Source organism: Pogoniulus pusillus, chromosome 36 (assembly GCF_015220805.1).
Source record: "Pogoniulus pusillus isolate bPogPus1 chromosome 36, bPogPus1.pri, whole genome shotgun sequence".
Lineage (NCBI taxonomy): Eukaryota > Metazoa > Chordata > Aves > Piciformes > Lybiidae > Pogoniulus > Pogoniulus pusillus.
In genome coordinates, this window is record NC_087299.1 from 3872567 (window position 1) to 3894340 (window position 21774).

At 58.0% G+C, this 21774-nt stretch overlaps 1 protein-coding gene across 1 annotated transcript in view; it reads left to right on the forward strand.

The window, feature by feature from the left end:
* VWA5B1 (von Willebrand factor A domain containing 5B1) overlaps positions 1-21767 on the forward strand; it is a 39897-nt gene extending 18130 nt beyond the window's left edge. The window contains exons 9-21 of the mRNA XM_064171753.1: positions 1-157; positions 1635-1749; positions 4426-4611; positions 5626-5821; positions 8879-9066; positions 11843-12041; positions 12220-12528; positions 14949-15086; positions 16552-16748; positions 17651-17789; positions 18738-18807; positions 19032-19155; positions 19776-21767. The exon at positions 1-157 is cut by the window's left edge and continues 46 nt beyond it. Coding sequence (XP_064027823.1) covers positions 1-157; positions 1635-1749; positions 4426-4611; positions 5626-5821; positions 8879-9066; positions 11843-12041; positions 12220-12528; positions 14949-15086; positions 16552-16748; positions 17651-17789; positions 18738-18807; positions 19032-19155; positions 19776-20498 — 2741 coding nt within the window. The 3' untranslated portion in view covers positions 20499-21767. The remainder of the gene's footprint in view (positions 158-1634; positions 1750-4425; positions 4612-5625; positions 5822-8878; positions 9067-11842; positions 12042-12219; positions 12529-14948; positions 15087-16551; positions 16749-17650; positions 17790-18737; positions 18808-19031; positions 19156-19775) is intronic.
* Positions 21768-21774: the final 7 nt, after the last annotated feature.

The window sequence follows — 21774 nt, forward strand, 5'->3', positions numbered from 1 at the left end:
ATATGGGTGGCACCAACATCTTAACTCCTTTGAAGTGGATCATCCGACAGCCCCTCCACAGGGGCCACCCCCGCCTGCTCTTCCTGCTGACTGATGGAGCCAGCAGCAACACGGGCAAGGTCCTGGAGCTACTGAGAAACCATTGCTGCTCCACCCGGTAAGGGCAGGCTGCCTCTGGAGGACGAGCACGGTGAGGGTTGAGCTTCTCCATCTCACAGACATCCCTGCTTGAAGAGAGAGAGAGAGAGAGGGAGGGAGGGAGGCAGGCAGGAGGGATTGCTGCTACGAGCCATGGGAGAACCTCAAAGGGTTTGGAACAGATCCCAGAAGTTCAGATGCTTTTTAAACAATCAAAAGCAGGATAATTGGGCTGACAACTTCACAGGCTCTCGTCTGATGCTTCCTGCTAGCAGAGATTGCCACACCAACAATCTTCCTTGCTGGGTTTCTGGGTTTGTTTTTTTTTGAAGGGGGGTGTTAATGTCTTTCTCCTCCAAAGCACATCTGGGTTTGGCCCCAGCTGCTTCCAGGATGGGGCTGGGCAGAATTGAATGTGCTGAAAGACAGCAAGGCAAAACAAAATGTGCAGCTAATTTGTGCACTGAGCTCCCAGCCTGGCTCCCCAGCCCTGCTGCCAAGCTGCTCTGCTCATCTCCTCTGTCTCTGTAAGGGGCATGAAATAAAGGGAGATGTCAGGGGGGGCAATCTCAGACCTCCTCCACCCCTCAGAGTTGAGGGCTTGTCAAGGGAGGATGCCCTAGGGGGTTGTGTTTTACTCTGTGGAGGTCTTCAACCCATTCTGTGCTCTTCTGGAGGTGTGGTGGTGAGCTGCACACAGCCATGGGTCCTGGGTGATGCTGGAAGACATCCCCAAGGTGTTTGTGTGGTCCCAGTCTCAAGATCAGAGCCTTAGTTAAGAGGGTTGTGAGGCTGACCTGAGCTTTGCAGCCAGCTGGGGATGCAAAAGCTTGGAGAGAGAAGCCCTTTGTGCAGATGCAGGCTGCTGCTGGAGGTGCTTCCTCCCTTAGCCCCTGGTGGAACACCGTATCCCACCCACCCCTGTCCCTCCTGCCTTCCCACCACATCCATCCCCACCAGGCACTGCTCACTCCTGCCCTGCCTGCCCTGGCTCCAGCTGGACTCTGGCTTTGCAGTCTTCAGCCAACCCCCCAGATCTTGACTCTCTGAGCTGGGAGTTGTGGGAGCAGCCTCCCTGGGCTGGTTCCTCATTCCTTCAGCAGAGGTTTGATTTAACTGAGCAGAGATAATTACTGGACCTTTAGTGCTGTTGACCCTCAGCAGGGAAAAGAGCTGAGCTGGCAGCCAAGCAGCTCGTTTGTGCTTGCAGAGGAGGCAAGGGCTTGGAGTCCTGCTCAGGAGCCTCAGCTGAAGGCTGCTCTTCAGGGAAGGGGTTTGAGGTCCACTCAAAGGAGGGGGGTGCCCATTCCCAGTCATCTAAATAGAGGAGCTGGATGATTTTCCTCCAGACATGCTGGATGACTGCAAAGCAGTGAGATCAGAGCCAAGGCGAGAGGGAAAGATGTCTTTTGCCTGCAGGGAATGGGTGAGCTGTGTAGGGCTGGGGTTTGGGATGGATTGAGCCCTGGATCCTGACCCACCCTGTGCTTTTCCAGGTGCTACAGCTTTGGCATTGGCCCAAATGCCTGCAGGAGGCTGGTTGGAGGCCTGGCTGCTGTGTCCAGGGGCATTGCTGAGTTCCTGGCAGAGGGCGAGAGGCTGCAGCCCAAGGTAGGGCTGCCTGCTCCCATCTTGGCATGGTGGAATGGCTGTGGGGGAAGGGACTGTTAAAGCTCATCGAATCCAACCCCCTGCAGCCAGCAGGGACATCTGCAGCTGGAGCAGGTTGCTCAGAGCCCCAGACAACCTGACCTGGACTGGGGCATCTCCTCCCTCTCTGGGCAGCCTGGGCTCAGCATCCCTCAGCCTGACCAATTTCTTCCTTCCATCTGGCCTGGTTCTCTCTCTGTTAACTTAAACCCTTCGCCCTGCTCTCTACCACAGGGCTGTGAGGATGCTCTGGTTCAGAGAGAGGGAGGCCACAGCTCCCTCCCAGGGCTTATTCCCTATCCTGCTGCTGCCTTTTCCAACTCCCACTCAGCAGCAGGTGGGTGAACAGGAGGGGGGAGGGGGGAGGGGATGAAAGAGCATCTTCATCTCCGGCTGTAGGAGGGAGTGGGAGGGTGGTGTTTACCCTCTGCGTGGGGCTGAGGCGAAGTGATAGCCACCATACAGCAGCTTTGCCTTCAAAGGGAGCTGCTGCCTCCGACACCAGCCAGGGCAGAGGAACCAGCATCAAAGCAGCCAATTAGTTTTGAAGCCAGGCTCAGCCCTGGCGTTGCCCAGGTGAGAAGAACCCAGGTCTGAGGGAGAGGAAGGTGCTTTGCCTGTTAAGCTTTGACTTGAAAGCAGCAAAAAAAAAAAAAAGGGGGGGGGGGGGGGGGGAGAGCATCTTCATTTGTGCTCTCCCCGTGAAGATGGAGCAGGCTGAAGGGCTTCAAATAGGGTGCAAGAATGGCTTTGTCCCCTGGTGAAGGCACAGAGCCCAAGCCTGTCATCTTCTGGGCGACTAAACCCAGCGAGAATCAGGTCTTTAGCTCCTAAATATCTCTAAAGAGTTGCCTCCGACGGGTCTCGGTCTCAAAAGGAGGAGTTCAGCAGGACCCTGGAGCAGACAAAGCCCCAAAGACAGGAGAGCATCAGCATTTCTGATGTAAATGAAGAGCAAAAGCAGCGAAGGGGGGAGGTTGGTTCTCTTTGACGGAGCTATTAATAAAGAGCTTTGCGGGGTGTGCAGCTCGATGCCTTCAGCAGAATGAGGCATCAATTAATGGTCTTATAAAAGCACAGCCCTGGTGTGTCTTCCTGAGCCTGGGAAAAGCAGGGAACAATAGAGAACATCTGAGCTCTTCTGCCTCTAAATCTGGTGTGTCCCTTCCCCCCTCTCCCCCCCTCCCCGCCCCGGTGTGAAGCAGAGAAGCTCTTGTAGATGACTCCCGGGTTAGGCTTCGACACGAGGTCTTCGTGGATGTTGGCTTTCTCCAGCTGTGGAGCTGGCAGAGCGTTGCTGATCTGCAGCAGAGTTTTGTGCCAGCGAGGACCTGTACCGAAGGCAGCAGCTGGGGTGTGGGGCAGGGCTGAGGCTTGGGGAGGAGAAGGTTGGCAGCTTCTCCTGGGTGCTGGTGTGGGGCAGGAGATGCTGGCTGGCACCAGAGCATGATACCTCTGGCCACAGGCTCTGAGTGTGAGCTCAGCTCCTGTGCTGCCCTTGGCAGAGCCATGCCAGAGGTTCTCCTGGGTGCTGGTGTGGGGCAGGAGATGCTGGCTGGCACCAAAGCAAGATCACACAGTATCACAGTATCACAGTATCATCAGGGTTGGAAGAGACCTCACAGATCATCAAGTCCAACCCTTTAGCACAGAGCTCAAGGCCAGACCATGGCACCAAGTGCCACGTCCAGTCCTGCCTTGAACAGCTCCAGGGACGGCGACTCCACCACCTCCCCGGGCAGCCCATTCCAGTGTCCAATGACTCTCTCAGGGAAGAACTTTCTCCTCACCTCCAGCCTAAATCTCCCCTGGCACAGCCTGAGGCTGTGTCCTCTCGTTCTGGTGCTGGCCACCTGAGAGAAGAGAGCAACCTCCTCCTGGCCACAACCTCCCCTCAGGTAGTTGTAGACAGATACCTCTGGCCACAGGCTCTGAGTTGTGAGTTCAGCCCTGTGCTGCCCGTGGCAGAGCCATGCCAAAGGGCTGGCAGAGCTGGGGTGGGTGGCACAGCATCACAGAATGGAAGTGACCTCTGGAGATCATCCAGTCCAACCCCAACCTGCCAGAACAGGATCACCCAGAGCCTGTTGTACAGGCTGGTGTCTAGGTAGGCTTTGCATGCCTGTAGAAATGACTCCACCACCTCTCTGGGCAGCCTGTTCCAGTGCTCCACCACCCTCCAAATAAACAAGATCCTGTTCATGTTTAGATGGAACTTGCCAGGTCCAAGTTCATGCAGTTTGAGAGGGAGCAGGCTCCCACCTAAGGTCGGGAGAGGACTCAGCTGATGGTGTAGCCAGGTGGGGTTGGGCTCTGCTATCAGACAACGAGGGACAGAACAAGGGGACACAGTCTCAAGCTGTGGCAGGGCAGGTCTAGGCTGGATGTTGTTAGGAAGTTGTTGTCAGAGAGAGTGATTGGCATTGGAATGGGCTGCCCAGGGAGGTGGTGGAGTCTGTGTGGCTGGAGGTGTTGCAGCCAAGGCTGGCTGGGGCACTGAGTGCCATGGTGTGGTTGGTTGGGCAGGGCTGGGTGCTAGGCTGTGCTGGCTGAGCTTGGAGCTCTCTTCCAGCCTGCCTGACTCCATGATTCCTTGATTCCCTGCGACACGTGGCCTGTGTTGGCTCCCTGCCTCAGGTGCTCAGGTCGCTGAAGAAGGCGATGGCGCCGGTCCTGAGCGATGTCTGCGTGGAGTGGCTCTTTCCTGAGAGCACCGAGGTCTTGGTTTCCCCCATCAACGCCAGCTGCCTCTTCCCTGGTGACCGCCTGGTGGCCTACAGCGTCGTCTGTGACACCTCCTCCTACATCTCCAACCCCAGATCTGTGAGTGTCCCCCCGGGCTGGCTGCTGGGGTCACAGCTGCACAGATGGCATCGGGTCGGAAGGGACCCTCAAAAGCGGGGGCGCGGGGGGAGTGCCGCCAGCCCAGCCGAGCTGAGCCGAGCCGAGCCGAGCCCCGCGGCGGGCATGGTCAGCAGCCCCTGGGCAGCCTAGGAGCTGAGCCCTGATGGGACCCGCGGCGAGCATGGTCAGCAGCCCCTGGGCAGCCTAGGAGCTGAGCTGAGCTGAGCCGGGCGATGGTGAGCAGCCCCTGGGCAGCCCTAGGAGCTGAGCCGAGCCCCGTGGCGGGCATGGTGAGCAGCCCCTGGGCAGCCTAGGAGCTGAGCTGAGCTGGGCGATGCGGCGGGCATGGTGAGCAGCCCCTGGGCAGCCCTAGGAGCTGAGCCCTGCTGGGACCCGCGGCGGGCATGGTGAGCAGCCCCATGGCAGCCTAGGAGCTGAGCCCTGCTGGGACCCGCGGCGGGCATGGTGAGCAGCCCCTGGGCAGCCCTAGGAGCTGAGCCCTGCTGGGACCCGCGGCGGGCATGGTGAGCAGCCCCTGGGCAGCCCTAGGAGCTGAGCTGAGCTGAGCTGGGCGATGCGGGGCCAGGCTGGGCGCCGCCGCCTCCGCGATGCTCCGCCGCAGCCTCAGCCGCCTGTGTGCTGGGCAAGGGAAGCGAGTCAGGACGCGCAGCTTGGTGCTCGGGCACAGCCCTGGGTCGGAAACAGCTCATCTTATCCAGCCCCCCCGCAGTCAACAGGGGCACCTCCAGCTAGAGCAGACTGCCCAGGGGCACATCGAGCCTGATCTTGAGTGTCTCCAGGGATGGGGACCTCAACCTGCTGTGTCCGTGTGGGTCTCTCATCTCTTTGCGTGTGGTCAGGAGGAGTCTGTTGCTTCTTCTGCCTGTCCTCGGGGAGGTGGTGGCTGAGGCAGGAGGGAGCAAGGAGAGCTCAGCGCGCAGGCGGCGCTGGCCGCAGCGCTGGGACCTGTCGCCTGCCTCTGCTTCCCCGCAGGACAGGAGGCGGCGTTACAGCATGATGCGCTCCCAGGAGTCGGGCAGCTCTGTTTTCTTCCACTCCCAGGAGGAGGCAGCAGGCGCGGAGAGCTGGAACCACTCCAGAGACTCGGAGAGCTGCTGCCCCACCGAGTGTGGTCCTGATCACCTGGCGGTGGGCAGAGACCCCGAGGGAGAATCGGACACGGACCCCGGTCAGGTTCTCCTCTCTGCGAGCGCGGGGGGGATGCCCCTCTCACCCTCATCCAGCTTCTGTCTCTGCTCTGCCAATTTGCTTGTCTGACAAATCAGTGTCTCCCCAAAGAGCCAGGGGGGTTTGCAGGAGGGCTGACAGATCTCCCGAGGCTTGAGTGAGGCTGCTTGGTGTGGATGCTTCATCCAAAGCTGTCAGCAAATCAAGGGGAGCGCTGCCGAGTTGGCTTCCCTGGAGGCTCCCAAAGCAGCTCCAGCTTTGGCCACACCGTTATTGACAAGCTTCCCGAGCTGCCCCTGGCTGTGTGGAGGAGAGCACAGCAAGTGGGTAGCTCAGCTGGACTGTCCCAGCAAAGCAGTCACTTGCCAGCAAGCCCTGAGGTTGAAATTCATGGTCAGGAGAGAGGCTCTGGACAGCCTGATCTAGTGTGAGGTGTCCCTGCCCATGGCGGGGGTGGGGGGGTGGAACTAGATGGTCCTTGTGGTCCTTTCCAACCCAGAGTGATTCTGTGATTCCATGATCTGAAGCTCTGGCCCCAGGTTGCCACCTCTCCCTGTCAGAGTTCAGCTCCTGTCAGTGAGCTCTGGCACGAAGCAGGCTGCACCCCGGGGCTGGCTGCATCCCCATGTGCCAAGGAATCCTAGAATGGTTTGGGTAGGAAGGGACTTCAAAGGTTATCCAGTTCCAAGCTCCCTGCCACAGGCAGGGACACCTCCCACTAGCCCAGGTTGCTCAAGGCCTCATCCAACCTGGCCTTGAACACCTCCAGAGAGAACATCCACAACCTCCCTGGGCAGCCTGTGCCGGTGTCTCCCTACCCTCACTGTCATGAATCTCACAGTCTCACAGTATTATCAGGGTTGGAAGAGACCTCACAGATCATCAAGTCCAACCCTTTAGCACAGAGCTCAAGGCCAGACCATGGCACCAAGTGCCACGTCCAGTCCTGCCTTGAACAGCTCCAGGGACGGCGACTCCACCACCTCCCCGGGCAGCCCATTCCAGTGTCCAATGACTCTCTCAGGGAAGAACTTTCTCCTCACCTCCAGCCTAAATCTCCCCTGGCACAGCCTGAGGCTGTGTCCTCTCGTTCTGGTGCTGGCCACCTGAGAGAAGAGAGCAACCTCCTCCTGGCCACAACCTCCCCTCAGGTAGTTGCAGACAGCAATAAGGTCTGCCCTGAGCCTCCTCTTCTCCAGGCTAACCAATCCCAGCTCCCTCAGCCTCTCCTCGTAGGGCTGTGCTCAAGGCCTCTCCCCAGCCTCGTTGCCCTTCTCTGGACACGCTCAAGCATCTCAATGTCCCTCCTAAACTGGGGGGCCCAGAACTGAACACAGCACTCAAGGTGTGGTCTAAGCAGTGCAGAGCACAGGGGCAGAATGACCTCCCTGCTCCTGCTGGCCACACCATTGCTGATGCAGGCCAGGATGCCACTGGCTCTCTTGGCCACCTGGGCACACTGCTGGCTCATGTTCAGGTGGGTATCAATCAGCACCCCCAGATCCCTCTCTGTTTGGCTGCTCTCAGCCACTCCCACCCCAGCCTGTATCTCTGCATGGGGTTGCTGTGGCCAAAGTGCAGCACTCTGCACTTGGAGCCATTGAAGCCATCCCCTTGGACTCTGCCCATCTGTGCAGGCAGTCAAGGTCCTGCTGCAGAGCCTTTCTGCCTTCCAACTGCCTTCCAACTCAGTCACATCCTACCCTCCAGCCTAAATCTCCCCTCCTCAAGCTCAAAACCATTCCCTGCTCATCCTAGCACCACCAGCCCTTGTCAAAAGTGCCTCCTCAGCATTCCTCCTGGGATATTCCTCCCTTACCTTCAGAGAGGAGCTATGCCAGGCATGCCTTCAACCCTGCCAGCAGCGATGAGCAATCCTGCCTTTCCAAATGAAGTTTTACTCTTGCTCTGACAGGAGAACGTCTGTGCTAATGGCATTTCATTAGTAACCTCTTTGTCTTCTCCAGGGAGCTTTGGGGAAATGCAGGCAGGCTCTTTTTTTTTTTTTTTTTCATCTGGCTGGGAGCAGCTCAGACAAAACCTCCCCAGTCTGCTCTCCTGACTACCCAAGGGGTTTGAGGGTAGACTCCTGTTTCCTTTCATGGTTTAGTTGCCTTGTTTAAAGTTATCCAGGGCTGAGCATGGCCCCCTCAGGCTTGGGAGGACCACAGGGGTGGGCTCTCCATCGTGAGCAAAGGGTAGGTGGGGCTGGCTGGTCCAGCACCTCATCAGAGCTGATCTTCTCTGCCATAATTCAAGGGTGGATGATGCTGGCCCAGCTCCAGATCAGAGCTGATCTTCTCTCCCACCATAAACCAAGGGTGGATGATGCTGGCCCAGCTCCAGATCAGAGCTGATCTTCTCTCCCACCATAAACCAAGGGTGGATGATGCTGGCCCAGCTCCAGATCAGAGCTGATCTCTCCCACCATAAACCAAGGGTGGATGATGCTGGCCCAGCTCCAGATCAGAGCTGATCTTCTCTCCTACCATAAACCAAGGGTGGATGGTGCTGGTCCAGCTCCTCATCAGAGCTGATCTTTTGGATCAGCTGCAGCAGCTCTGCTGTGAGCACAGACTGAAAGAGTTGGGGCTGTGCAGGCTGGAGCAGAGGAGGCTCCCAGGTGACCTCATTGTGGCCTGCCAGGATCTGAAGGAGGCTACGAAAAAGCTGGGGAGGGACTTTTCAGGATATCAGGGAGGGGGGTGAATGGAGGGAATGGATCAAAGGTGGAGGTGGGGAGAGTGAGGCTGGAGGTGAGGAGGAAGTTGTTGAGCAGGAGAGTGGTGAGAGGCTGGACTGGGTTGCCCAGGGAGGGGGTTGAGGCCCCATGGCTGGAGGTGTTCGAGGCCAGGCTGGCTGAGGCTGTGTGCAGCCTGCTCTAGGGTAGGGTGTCCCTGGGCATGGCAGGGGGTTGGCACTGGCTGCTCCTTGTGCTCCCTTCCAACCCTGCCTGATTCTGTGATTCTATGATCCTCTCTCCCACCATGAAGCAAGAGTGGATGGTGCTGGCTGGTCCAGCTGCAGGTGAGAGCTGATCCTCTCTCCCCCCACGCAGGAGCAGACGTGAGGGCCCCCTGCAGGAGACGTGCGTACAGCACCACCCAAATCGCCGACCATCAGCCCTGCAAGAAGGTGCCCACGGGCAGTGACCCTGGCAGCACCCTGGTGAAAAACCCCCTTCGGAAAGCCCACCTGCAGGACCTGCAGCAGATCAGCCCTGAGCCCTGGCAGGTGGATTTCCAGGTCTGTGACTCTCAGAGGAGCAGGGGAAGAGCAAGAAAAGCTGAGATGCATAAGGGACAGAGCCTGGCTCCTGCTAATCCTGAGACATAGCACCACAGAGCCACAGAACTGTTTGAGCTGGATGAGACCTCTAAGGTGGTTGAGTCCAGCACTGCCAGGACACCACCAAACCATGTCCCTCAGCACCACATCTCCATGGCTTTGTAACCCCTCCAGGGGTGGGAATTCCACCACTGCCTTGGGCAACCTGGGCAGGGCCTTGACAACCCTTTGGGGAAGAAACTGTTCCTTGTGTCCAACCTAAAGCTCCCCTGGTGCAACGTGAGGCTGTTTCCTCTCATCCTATCACTTGTTTCCTGGGAGAAGAGCTCCATCCCTGTGCCCTGTGCTGCAGCACATCACTAACAGGCAGGGCACAAGTCAAGCAGGGAGCTAAATGCTGTCCTGATGTCCCACAGCAGTGCTTCCCCTTGGGAGCCTGACTCTGCTTTGCTGAACACCTTCCCCCAGCTGACCTGTGCTCCACCTTGCTGCTGATCTGAGCCCCAGGCTGCTTCTGCTTCATCTGCCTTCTCTCCCCAGCTTGCCCGGGCAGTGCAAACTCTCCTTAGGGCTGCAGCACATCTGTGTCCTGCTAGGGAAGAGAAATCCAGTCCCAGAGCAGCTCCCCCACTGCTCTAGCTGGGCCTGCGTGGTGACACATCTGCTGAGCAAGTGTCATGTCAGCAGGTGACATTTAGGGAGGCTTTTCAGCTGCTGTGTGGAAGGGTGGGGATGGTTTTCTCCCAGCCTTGGCACAGCCGGGACGCTCAGCTCTGCAGTCAGCATCTGCAGGGCTGGGAGCACCAGCAGCAGCACTTTTGTTCCCATGGAAACTTGGAGCAGGGATGTCTGCAGGGGCTTTGGTTTCCCTTCTGCTGAGGGTTGGAAGGAAGGGCTAGAGGTGAAGGGGAAGGAAAGTGAGGGAAGAAGACCTCTGCCCTGTGGCTGCAGCAGTGAGGGTGGGGGATGGCACTGCTCGACCAAAGGTGATCAGTGGTAGGTTTTGGAGGTCCCAATGACCTTACCTGCAGTGTAAAGGTCCACAGAGCATCCTCCTGCCCATGGGATGCTCAACACGAGGGCAAGGATGGGAACAGCTCCCTTCTGGAGGGCAGTGATGGTTCTCAGCATGCATCCTGCTCAATTAATTAGTAGCAGCCTGGGTTTGTTGTCCCTCCTGCTGCAAAGGCTCCCAGCAGCACTGCCAGCTCAGGCTGCCAGGGCTTGGCAGTTTTGGGGGTGTGCATGGGAGCCTCCAGCTTGTCTCCATATGCAGCTTGCTGGGAAGGAAAGGTCAGAGCTTACAATGGGCAGCTCAAGCCCCCAGCTCCATTCCTGTTTGGATTCCTCTGGCTAGGAGAAGAACTGGGCAGGAGAATGAGAAGGTTTTGGATTGGAAGGGTCTGGCAGGGCCCTGATGTTCTGGGATTCTGGGACTGTCCTCTTGTACTTGGCTCTGCTGAGGCCACACCTCGAGTATTGTGTTCAGTTTTGGGCACCTCAATACAAGAGGGATGTGAAGGTGCTGGAGTCAGTGCAGAGGAGGGCAGGGAAGCTGGGGAAGGGCCTGGAGAGTAAACCTGATGAGGAGCAGCTGAGGGAGCTGGGGATGGGTGGTGTGAAACAGAGGAGGCTGAGGGCAGACCTCATTGCTGTCTACAGCTACCTGAAAGGACACTGTTGAGAGGCTGCTGCTGGGCTCTGCTCACAGGTCACTGAAGACAGAACAAGGGGGAATGGCCTCAAGCTGTGACTGGGTAGGATTAGACTGGACATTAGGAGGAGTTTTTACCCAGCCAGAGTGGTCAGGGACTGGAATGAGCTGCCCAGGGAGGTGGTGGAGTCACCAACCCTGGATGTGTTTAGAAGCCACTTGGATGTGGTGCTTGGGGATATGGTTTAGGGTGCACCTTGTAGAGCAGGGTTCTGGGTTGGAGTTGGTGCTCCTGAGGGGCTTTGCCAACCTGAACTTTGCTGTGGTTCTCTGTTTTAAGTATCTCAGCTCTCACTTGGTAAGCAGCTCCTGGAGCTGCCTGCCTCCTGGGTTTTTTTTTTGCTGCTGGCCTCATAAAGCACCAGAAGTGTGGTGGAGGAGGCCACATTCTTGACTTCCACCCACAGGATGCATCTTTCCATCCACCTTTGTGATGCACCACTCTGTCCCACCTCTGTCCCTCGCTGGCGTTGTGCTGAGCAGACAGAGTCTGTTTGCTCACAAGCCCTGGGGACTGGGGGAGAAACAGCCAGAGCTTGGCCCAGAGTGGGGACATCCACGTGGGGTGCAGGGCTGGAGGTGCAGGAGGGGAGATTCATACCTCTTGAAAGTGGAGAAAAAAAGCCTGGTGAAAAAAAGCTGAGATAAAAATTCCCTTCTCCCCATCCCCTGCTCCTCTCTCCCTCCGTTACTAAGCAACTGCTCCTTGATCTTTCTGTCTCTCTTCTTTCCTTTGGTTCCCAGGCAAAGTCATTAAAATGTCTGGGGGCATGGAACTCATATTTCACCTTCTGCCTGTCTGCATGGAGCCCCTGGGGCCAGGGTTCCTTGGGGACACCCAGCAGCTCTGAGGGAGGGCTCTGGCTGGGCATGGATGCCCAGATAGAGCTGAGCAGGGAGGTCCTGGTGTGGCCAATGGTGGCTTTCCACTTTGGGATGTGGCATGGAGCAGGTGGGACCAGAAGGGACAGAGCAGGTCCAAGCCATCAGCTCCAGCCCTGACATTTGCTCTGCTCCCAGCCCTTTGCAGCCTCTGCCACCAGGATCCTTGGTGCAGGAGCCCTCAGGCCATCCCTGCTCCACCACAGCTGCCTGCCCTTCTGCCACCATGGGGACATCCCACCAGTGCCAGACGGGCTGCAGGGAAGGGCTTTGGGACCGCTGGATGCCAGCATCAGCTTGAGGTCTTCCTCGGAGATCCGAAGCCCTGGAGACCTGGGTAAGAGGGCAGAGGGGGAGCCATGGGCAGCCCTGCCAGCCTGTCCTGTGCCTTTGGTGCTGCTGCATCGCCTGCTGTGCCACCACGTGGCAGTTAGGAGGCACTAAGGATGGTTCCTGGCAGCAGAGGGGAACCCATCACCGGTTGGATTAACAACCCTCCCTTGCCCTCTCTGCAGAGTCTGCCCAGCATCCTTCCTTCACCTTCGAAACGGAGACCTCCTCTGACTGGGAGCCCCAGGACCTGGAGTTCAGCACTGCCCGCAGCTCCCCCAGGAGCCTCTGCAAGGCCGTGGTGAAGGGGCTGAGGAGCAACGAGCCTGTGCAGTGGGAGATCACCTTTGACATCCACCCTCTCTTCCAAGAGAGGCAGGGCCAGGGGGATGGCGACACAGACCTGTGGAGTGAGACCTTCCACCACCTGGCGGCCAAGTCAGTCATCAGGGACTTGGAGCAGCTGGCAGAGAAGGAGTCTGAAATCGAGCATGGTAAGAGGCACAGGGTCACAGAGTGGCAGGGGCTGGAAGGGACCTCCAAAGCTCAGCCAGTCCAACCCCCCTGCCAGAGCAGCATCACCCAGAGCAGATCACACAGAACACATCCAGGCAGCTCTTGAGTATCCCCAGAGAGGGAGACTCCACAGCCCCCCTGGGCAGCCTGTGCCAGGGCTCTGCCACCCTCACAGGGAAAAAAAATCCTCCTCATGTTTAAATGAAGCTTCCTATGGCTCAGCTTCCACCCAGTGCCCCTTGTGCTGTCCCTGGGCATCACCCAGCAGAGCCTGGCCCCAGCCTCCTGCCACTCACCTTTCCCTATTTAAACCATTGCTGAGGTCACCTCTCAGTCTCCTCTCCCAGCAGCACAGCTCAGCTCCCTCAGGCTCTCCTCCCAACAGAGCTGTTCCATTCCCTTCAGTACCTTTGTGGCTCACTGCTGGACTCTTTCAAGCAGTTCTCTGAGGTCCTTCTTGAACTGAGGGGCCCAGAACTGGACACAATATTCCAGATGTGGCCTCAGCAGGGCAGAGCAGAGAGGCAGGAGAACCAATCTCAACCTACTCACTACAGCCCTTCTAATCCACCCCAGAATGGCCCTGGCCCTGCTGGCCACCAGAGCACACTGCTGGCTCATGCTGGCTCACCCTCCCACCCACCAGCACCCCCAGATCCTTTTCCCCTGTGCTGCCTTCCAGCAGCTCAGTCCTCAACCTGTCCTGCTCCCTGGGGTTGTTCTTCCCCAGGTGCCAGACTCTACACTTGCCCTCCATGAATTTCATTACATTTCTCCCTGCCCAACCTGTCTAAGTCTCCCCCTAAGGTGCAGCTCCTGCCCACCCCTTGCCCTGCCTTGATGTGGTCTTCCAACAGCTTCAGCAGCCTCCCCAGCTGGGCAGGCACCAGGGAAATCATAGGGAATGTCTCATGTGCTTCCCAAATGAGATCCCTCCCTCCAGCTGCCTTCCTCCTGCTCCTGCAGCCTTGCTGCTCATACACTCATAGAAGTGTTTGGGTTGGAAAAGCTCTTTAAGATCACCCAGTCCAACCATCAACCCATGTCCCTCCCACAGTGCCATGGCCACACACTTCCTGAACACCTCCAGGGATGAGGACTCCACCACCTCCCTGGGCAGCCTGTTCCAAAGCCTGATGACTCTGGCAGGAAATGAATTGTTCCTTGTGTCCAACCTAAAACTCCCCAGACACTATTTCAGGTCATTTCCTCTTGTCCTATCACTTAGGGAGAAGAGACCAACCCTCACCTGGCTCCAACCTCCTTTCAAGGAGCTGTAGAGAGCCAGAAGGTCTCCCCTCAGCCTCCTTTTCTCCAGGCTCAACACCTCCAGCTCCCTCAGCTGCTCCCCCCCAGCCCTGTTCTCCAGACCCTTCACCAGCTTGGTTGCCCTTCAAGCACATGAACATGCTTGAGCTCCTCTGTGCTCCCCTGCTTCACACCTTGGGTGACAGGGATTGCTTTCAAGGAGTTAGTCACTTGGAGCTGGGAGGTGGCATCCAACTCAGAGGGTTTACCAGGCACACATTGCTCTTCTGGGCTCCACATATCCCTGGGGCTGGTCCAAACCTCTTCTCCATCAAAATGCAGCTGTGCATGCAAAATAAGAGCAGATGAAGTAGTAGGCAGAGTTTAGAGGGATCCAATCCCTGCTGGGCAGGGAGCCCAAGGATGGAGGTGGATCTGGGAGCCCAAAGATGGAGGTGGGTTTGAAACCCAAGGACAGAGGTGGATCTGGAAGCCTGAGGATGGAGGGAGGTAGGTCTGGAAGCCCAAGGATGGATGGAGGTGGGTGTGAAGCCCAAGGATGGATGGAGGTGGGTGTGAAGCTCAAGGATGGACGGAGGTGAGTCTGGAAGCTCAAGGATGGATGGAGATGGCTCTGAAGCCCAAGGATGGATGGAGGTAGGTGTGAAGCCCAAGGATGGATGGAGGTGGGTCTGAAAGCCCAAGGATGGAGGTGAGACTGGAAGGCCAAGGATGGATGGAGGTAGGTGTGAAGCCCAAGGATGGATGGAGGTGAGACTGGAAGGCCAAGGATGGATGGAGGTGGGTCTGGAAGCCCAAGGATGGAGGTGAGACTGGAAGGCCAAGGATGGATGGAGGTAGGTGTGAAGCCCAAGGATGGATGGAGGTGGGTCTGAAAGCCCAAGGATGGAGGTGAGACTGGAAGGCCAAGGATGGATGGAGGTGAGTCTGGAAGCTCAAGGATGGATGGAGATGGCTCTGAAGCCCAAGGATGGATGGAGGTAGGTGTGAAGCCCAAGGATGGATGGAGGTGGGTCTGGAAGCCCAAGGATAGAGGTGAGTCTGGAAGCCCAGGGATGGGGCTGGGCCCAAGGGGTGGATGCAGCCACAGGGCAGGTGGTCTCTAACCCTGGGGTCTCTCACGTGGCAGGGTCTGGGCGGCGGTACCAGGTCAGTGCTGTCCACACCAGCAAGGCCTGCAACATCATCAGCAAGTACACTGCCTTCGTGCCTGTGGACCTCAGCACCAACAACTACCTGCCCACCACCGTGGAGTACCCCCACATGGGTAAGATGGGAGTGGGGAGGGGGTGCTGTGATGCCCTGCGGGGAGGGTGGCACCTGGGAAGCCTCACTTAGAGCAAACCCTCTGAAGCAAACCCTCAGTTCAGCACCAAACAAGGCCATGGCTGAGCCTAGCATCGTGCCTGCTGCTCTTGGGGGCAAGAACTTCTTCCCCTCTGCCTCTCAAAAGGTCTGCTCTCGGGTGTGGATGCCCAGAGATGCCCAAGCTCATCAGCCTGTGGGGCTTGCTGCCACCATGTGTGTGCCAGTCCCTCTCTGAAGCTGACAAATCCCTTCTCTTATGCCAAGGAGCAGCACCCAGGCAAGGCAGCCAGAGGAGCCAAGGGCCTTGGGTAGGCTTAGATCAATGAGCCAACATGAGTGGGATGAGTTTCAACGAGGCCAAATGTCAGCTCCTGCACTTCGGTCACAACAACCCCAAGCAGTGCTACAGGCCTGGGGCAGTGTGGCAGGAGAGCTGCTGGCAGAAAGTGATCTGGGAGCTGTAATAGACAGGAGCTGAGTGTGAGCCAGCAGTGTGCCCAGGCAGTGAGTGTGAGCCAGCAGTGTGCCCAGGCAGCTGAGTGTGAGCCAGCAGTGTGCCCAGGCAGCTGAGTGTGGGCCAGCAGTGTGCCCAGACAGCTGAGTGTGAGCCAGCAGTGTGCCCAGGCAGCTGAGTGTGGGCCAGCAGTGTGCCCAGGCAGCTGAGTGTGAGCCAGCAGTGTGCCCAGGCAGCTGAGTGTGGGCCAGCAGTGTGCCCAGGCAGCTGAGTGTGAGCCAGCAGTGTGCCCAGGCAGCTGAGTGTGAGCCAGTAGTGTGCCCAGGCAGCCAAGAAGGCCAATGGCATCCTGGCTGGGATTAAAAATGCTGTGGCCAGCAGGAGCAGGGAGGTGATTGTCCCTTTGGAATCTGCTCTGATGAGGCCACACCTGGAGTGTTGTGTTCAGGTTTTGGCACCTCAATACAAGAGGGATGTGGAGGTGCTGGAGCAGGTCCAGAGGAGGGCAGGGAAGCTGGGGAAAGGCCTGGAGAATGAATCTGATGAGGAGTGACTGAGGGAGCTGGGGATGGGTGGTGTGGAACAGAGGAGGCTGAGGGCAGAGCTCATTGCTGTCTCCAGCTACCTGAAGGGACACTGTGCAGAGGCTGCTGCTGGGCTCTGCTCACACGGAATTGGAGACAGAACAAGGGGGAATGGCCTCAAGCTGAGGCTGGGGAAGCTTAGATTGGACATTAGGAAGAAGTCTTTCATGGAGAGAGTGGTCAGGGACTGGAATGAGCTGCCCAGGGAGAATGAGCTGCCCAGGGAGGTGGTGGAGTCCCCCAGCCTGGCTGTGTTTCAGGGTGGTTTGGATGTGATGCTTGGAGCGATGGTTTAAGGTGACTCTTGTAGAGCAGGGTTCTGGGTTGGACTTGGTGCTCCTGAGGGGCTTTGCCAACCTGCCTGTTTGTGTGATTCTGTGATTCAGGGAACAGGAGGCACCGTGGCTCTTCCCCTGGACGTCCCCAGTCAGCCCTTGGCCAGCACAGAGGTGATGGATTCCATGGTCCTTGGGGGTTTGGCTGCTTCCTGGTGTTCCGCACTGCTTTGGGCTATGAAGGGACACCTTCCCTGGGCTCTTTTGCTTCTCCTTCTCTCTTTGAACGTGGTGCTCATCAGCCACGTGTCTGGCTGGCCTCCACATGGGTTCTTCAGTGGAGAAGAAGCTGCAGTTTGCCCTGAAGCTCCCAAATCTCAGGCAGTGGCTGCTGACAGCTCTGGGAAGTTAATTGGCAGCCGTAGCGCAGGCAACACGAGGGATGGAACCAGGATAATTAGAGGCAAGGGGATGTGAGCCACTTGCTTGTCACCAAATCCCCTGCTAATGAAGACAGCTTGGCTTGGACCTTGCCTGGCCTTGTCAGATCTGCTGCTGAAGTAAAATTTCCCCCTGATCAGGCTTGTTAATCACAGAGCCATGGAGCTGCTTCGGTTGGAAAAGCCCTCTGAGATCATCCAGTCCAACCATCAAGCCAGCACCACCATGGCCACCAAACTGTGGCCCAAGGTGCCATGGCCACAGGTTCCTTGAACACCTCCAGTTCTGGGCTCCTCAACTCAAGAGAGATGTTGAGGTGCTGGAAGGTGTTGAGAGAAGGGCAGCAAGGCTGGGGAGGGGCCTGGAGCACAGCCCTGTGAGGAGAGGCTGAGGGAGCTGGGGGGGTGCAGCCTGCAGCAGAGGAGGCTCAGGGCAGAGCTCATTGCTGTCTGCAGCTGCCTGCAGAGAGGCTGTAGCCAGGTGGGGTTGGGCTCTGCTGCCAGGCAGCCAGCAACAGAACAAGGGGACAGAGCCTGAAGCTGTGGCAGGGCAGGTTGAGGCTGGATGTTGTTAGGAAGTTGTTGTCAGAGAGAGTGATTGGCATTGGAATGGGCTGCCCAGGGAGGTGGTGGAGTCTGTGTGCCTGGAGGTGTTGAAACCAAGCCTGGCTGGGGCACTGAGTGCCATGGTCTGGTTGGTTGGGCAGGGCTGGGTGCTAGGCTGGGCTGGCTGAGCTTGGAGCTCTCTTCCAACCTGCTTGATTCTATAGGGACTCCACCAGCTCCCTGGGGAGACCTGTTGCTGGGTGGGATTGCTGATGGGCTGCTCCATTGCAGGTGAGGACAGCAGCCTGCCAGCCTGCAGCACCTCCTACTCCTCAGCCTGGGAGCGCTGCCAGCTCCCTGAAGGTAAGGAAGGGGCAGGTGGCACCTGCCAGGGCAAAGGGCTGTGATTTGGGGGCCTTCACTGTTGAGGTTTTGGGGCTTTTATAAATGCTTATGGTCTAAAGTGAGACCTGAGTCCTCGTGGGGTGCAAAGGACACAGCCTGGGGGGGGCTTTGGTCAAGTTTCACTCAGTCTTGTGTTTAATTGCATTGTCCAAGCAGGAGAAATGAGGCAAAGGGAGAGGGACAATGGTTTGGGTTGGCAAAGCCCTTTAAGCTCAGCCAGTCCAACCATTCTCTGACTCTACCAAGGCTGGGGCTAAACCATGGCCCTCAGCATCACATCTCCAAGGCTTTGAAACCCCTCCAGGCACGGGGATTCAGCCACCTCCCTGGGCAGCCTGCTCCAGTCTTTGAGAACCCTTTCAGGGAAGAAGTTTCCTCTAATGCCCAACCTAAACCTCCCCTGGGGTAACTCGAGGCCATTTCCTCTCATCCTGTCACTCCATGGGAGAAGAGACCAACTCCCACCTCACTCCAGCCTCCTTTCAGGGAGTTGCAGAGGGACAGAAGGGTCTCCCCTCAGCCTCCTTTACTCCATGCTGAACTGTCCCAGCTCCCTCAGCTGCTCCTCCCCAGCCCTGTTCTCCAGACCCTTCCCCAGCTTCATTGCCCTTCTCTAGACCTGCTCCAGCCCCTCCATGTCCTTCTTGGAGTGAAGAGCCCAAAACTGAACCCTCTGCTGGTTTGGCCTCACCACTACTGAGTCCAGAGGCACAACCACTTCTCTGCTTCTGCTGGCCACACATTTGCTACTCCAGCCACCCTACCCCAAGCCTGGAGCTGCTTGTGCCCATTCTGCCAATGGCTCAGGAGCAGAACAAGCCAGCCCAGGTCCCAGCACACAGACTCTGCTCCCTTTCACCCTCTTGCAGCACCTGGTTTTACCTCCAGCTTTGTGTTTCTTCCCAGGGTCCTTACAGAGCCTGTCTGCTGCTTCTGCACCAGCTCCAAAATCCATTGAGAGCCTCTTTGCTCCCAGGTATGGACCACACCAACCTTCCTCTGACCTTAGCAGACATCTTGCACTACTGTGGGTCTGATGCTGACACAAGCAAGGCTGGGAGGAGGGACAGCCCAGGGCTAGCAGCTTGAGCTGAGACCAAGCCTGCTGCCAGTGCCTGGGGACCAGGGGTGGTTTTTGGAGGGCAGGGTGGGCAGCAGGAAGGGCACAGAGCTGATAGCTGCATTTCTGTCCCCCTGCAGGCTGACCCTGGACAAAACCAGGCTGCTGATTCGAGCTGCCAAGGGCTTCATGAGCAAACCTCCAAGCAGAGGGAGCGAAGCCAGCTCCGAGGGTGACAATGAGAGCATAGACTACCTGCCCCTGGTGAGGAGCTCCTCCCTGGGTCGGGATGGGGTCTCATGGTCACAGCTGGGAAGCAGAGGGCAGGATAATCCCCTTGGACTCTGCCTTCTGCTTTCTCTGAGGGCCACATCCAGTGGTCTGCTCAGAGATGGAGAGCTGCCCCATCCACACATGCCCTTTCCTCCTGAGCCTCCTGGCAGTGGTTGGTATCTTAGAATCATAGAATGTCAGGGGCTAAAAGGGACCTCCAAAGCTTACCCAGCCCAACCCCTCTGCCAGAGCAGGATCACCTGTACTAGATCACACAGGAACACATCCAGGCAGCTCTTGAATACCTCCAGAGAGGGAGACTCCACAGCCCCCTGGGCAGCCTGTGCCAGGGCTCTGCCACCAACACAGGGAAAAATTCCTCCTCATGTTTAATTGACACTTCCTATGGCTCAGCTTCCACCCAGTGCCCCTTGTGCTGTCCCTGGGCATCACCCAGCAGAGCCTGGCCCCAGCCTCCTGCCACTCACTTTTACACATTGATAACCATTGATAAGGTCACCTTTCAGGCTCCTCTTCTCTGAGCTAAAGAGCCCCAGCTCCCTCAGTCTCTCCTTGCAAGAGATCTTGGAGCTTCTCTCTGTGCCTTGCAGGCATCCCTGCAGCTGGCCTGTGGTGCCTTTCTCCTGAACTCAGCCTTCTGCACCGCCGTCAGCATCCCCATGGAGAAGCTCAAGTGGACATCTCCCTTTGCCTGCCACCGCCTGGCCCTCAGCCCCTCTGGCTCCTCCAGCGCCAGGAAGACCACTCCCTCTGGGGAGCACCAAAGCCTCAGCTCCAGCCAGCAGCTCCTTGTCCCTGATGAGCCCAGGAAGACTCCCACCACGGCCAGAGGCAGCAGCCCAAGCGCGGTGCTGGAGGCCACCGGCCGCCTGCGCCACTTCTCGGGCAGCGCAGTGGAGAGCATCTCCAGAGCCCTGAAGGCTGAGAAGGAGCTGTCCCCCCCAGCCATCACCATCCGACGCTTCTCCTCCCCGGAGTGGCAAGCTGGCAGCAGCCAGGGCTTGGAGGTGGATGGCTCCAAGGTGCAGCAGCTGCTCTTGGACATCGAGCTGCAGCAGCAGACGGAGCCGGAGGGGCTGCTGTGGGCCACGGCGGTGGCCTTGGCTTGGCTGGAGCACAGCTCAGCTTCCTACTTCATCGAGTGGGAGCTGGTGGCTGCCAAAGCCAGCCTGTGGCTGAGCCAGCAAGACTTCCCAGAGGGATCCAGCCTGGCCACGGTGAAAGCTGCAGCCCAGCAGCTCTTTGTCCTGCTCCGGCACTGGGATGAGAATCTGGAGTTCAACCTGCTGTGCTACAACCCCAGCAGCGTGTAAAGGGGATGGGGGAGAGAGGCTGGGGCAGCTTGCTGAGGGACATGTCCTCCAGCAAACACCTCCAAGGAGCTTCAGCTGCAAGGACACTGTGTGGTTATCAGAGCAAGTCCTGCAGGCTGAGGCAGCCAGGCAGGATCCTGCTCTCAGCAGTGGGCTCCTGCCCTGGGATTGCTGCTCGCAGCAGGATGCTGTCTAACTGGAGCATCACCTCCAGCTACAGCAATTCCTTCTGCTGCTGGTTCCTTCTGGCTCCCAGCCCCAGACCCAAAGCAGGTCTCCCTGATGCCTGCTTGGCTCATCCCATCTTTGCTTGGCTATCTCTTCCCAGCCTCAAATTGCTGCCAAGCTTCTGCTGTGGTTTCCCTGGCCCTGAGCCGATGCTCTCCTGAGGGTCCTGCCTGGCTTCTGCCATCTCAGATGTCTTTTGTAGGAGGTGAACATCTGCAAACAGGCTCATCTGGTGGACCAAAGGAAATCCAGGGTGGCACCAACCATCTGAAGAGCAGCCTTGTGTCCAGGGGTAGGGATTCAACCCCCTCCCTGGGCAACCTCCTCCAGTCTTTGAGAACCCTTTCAGTGAAGAAGTTTCTTCTCATGTCCAACCTCAACCTCCCCTGCTGCAACTGGAGGCCACTGCCACTTGTTATCCAAGTCCCACCTGGCTCCAACCTCCTTTCAGGGAGCTGTAGAGGGCCAGAAGGCCTCTCCTCAGCCTCCTCTTCTCCAGGCTGAACGACCTCAGCTCCCTCCTCACAGCATCTGTGTCCAGGCTCCCTCATCAGCCTTATTGCCCTGCTCTGGACCAGAGAGGTTCTGCTCTGGCACCTCTGGAGTGAGGGCCCCCAAACTGAACCCATTAGACTCACAGAAAGGGTGTGAGTCTCCTTAATCCTGCCAGCCAGGACCTCAGCAGGTGTGGGGACATTCATCCTTGTCTCCCCACACCATGCCCAAAGGAGCTGGATGCCCTCACCCCCAGACTCACTCTGTGCCAACCAGGCTGGGGGGATTGGGTGTTGAGCTTCCTGCCTGTCCCCAGCTGGGTCGATCCCTACCTGGTGGCCCCCAGGGTGGGTTTCCCTGCAGGATCCATCCAGCAGCAGCTCCACGGATCAAGTGCCTACGGAGGGACCCTCAGGCCATCACCTCTGGCGTGGTGGCAATGCCCGTGGAGCCCAGCCCAGCCCTGCTGCCTTCCATTCCCTCCCTTGGCATGTAGCAGCCTTGCTGTGTCCCAGCAGGTTTCTGTTCTGTGTCTGTGCGTCTGGGGGTGGGT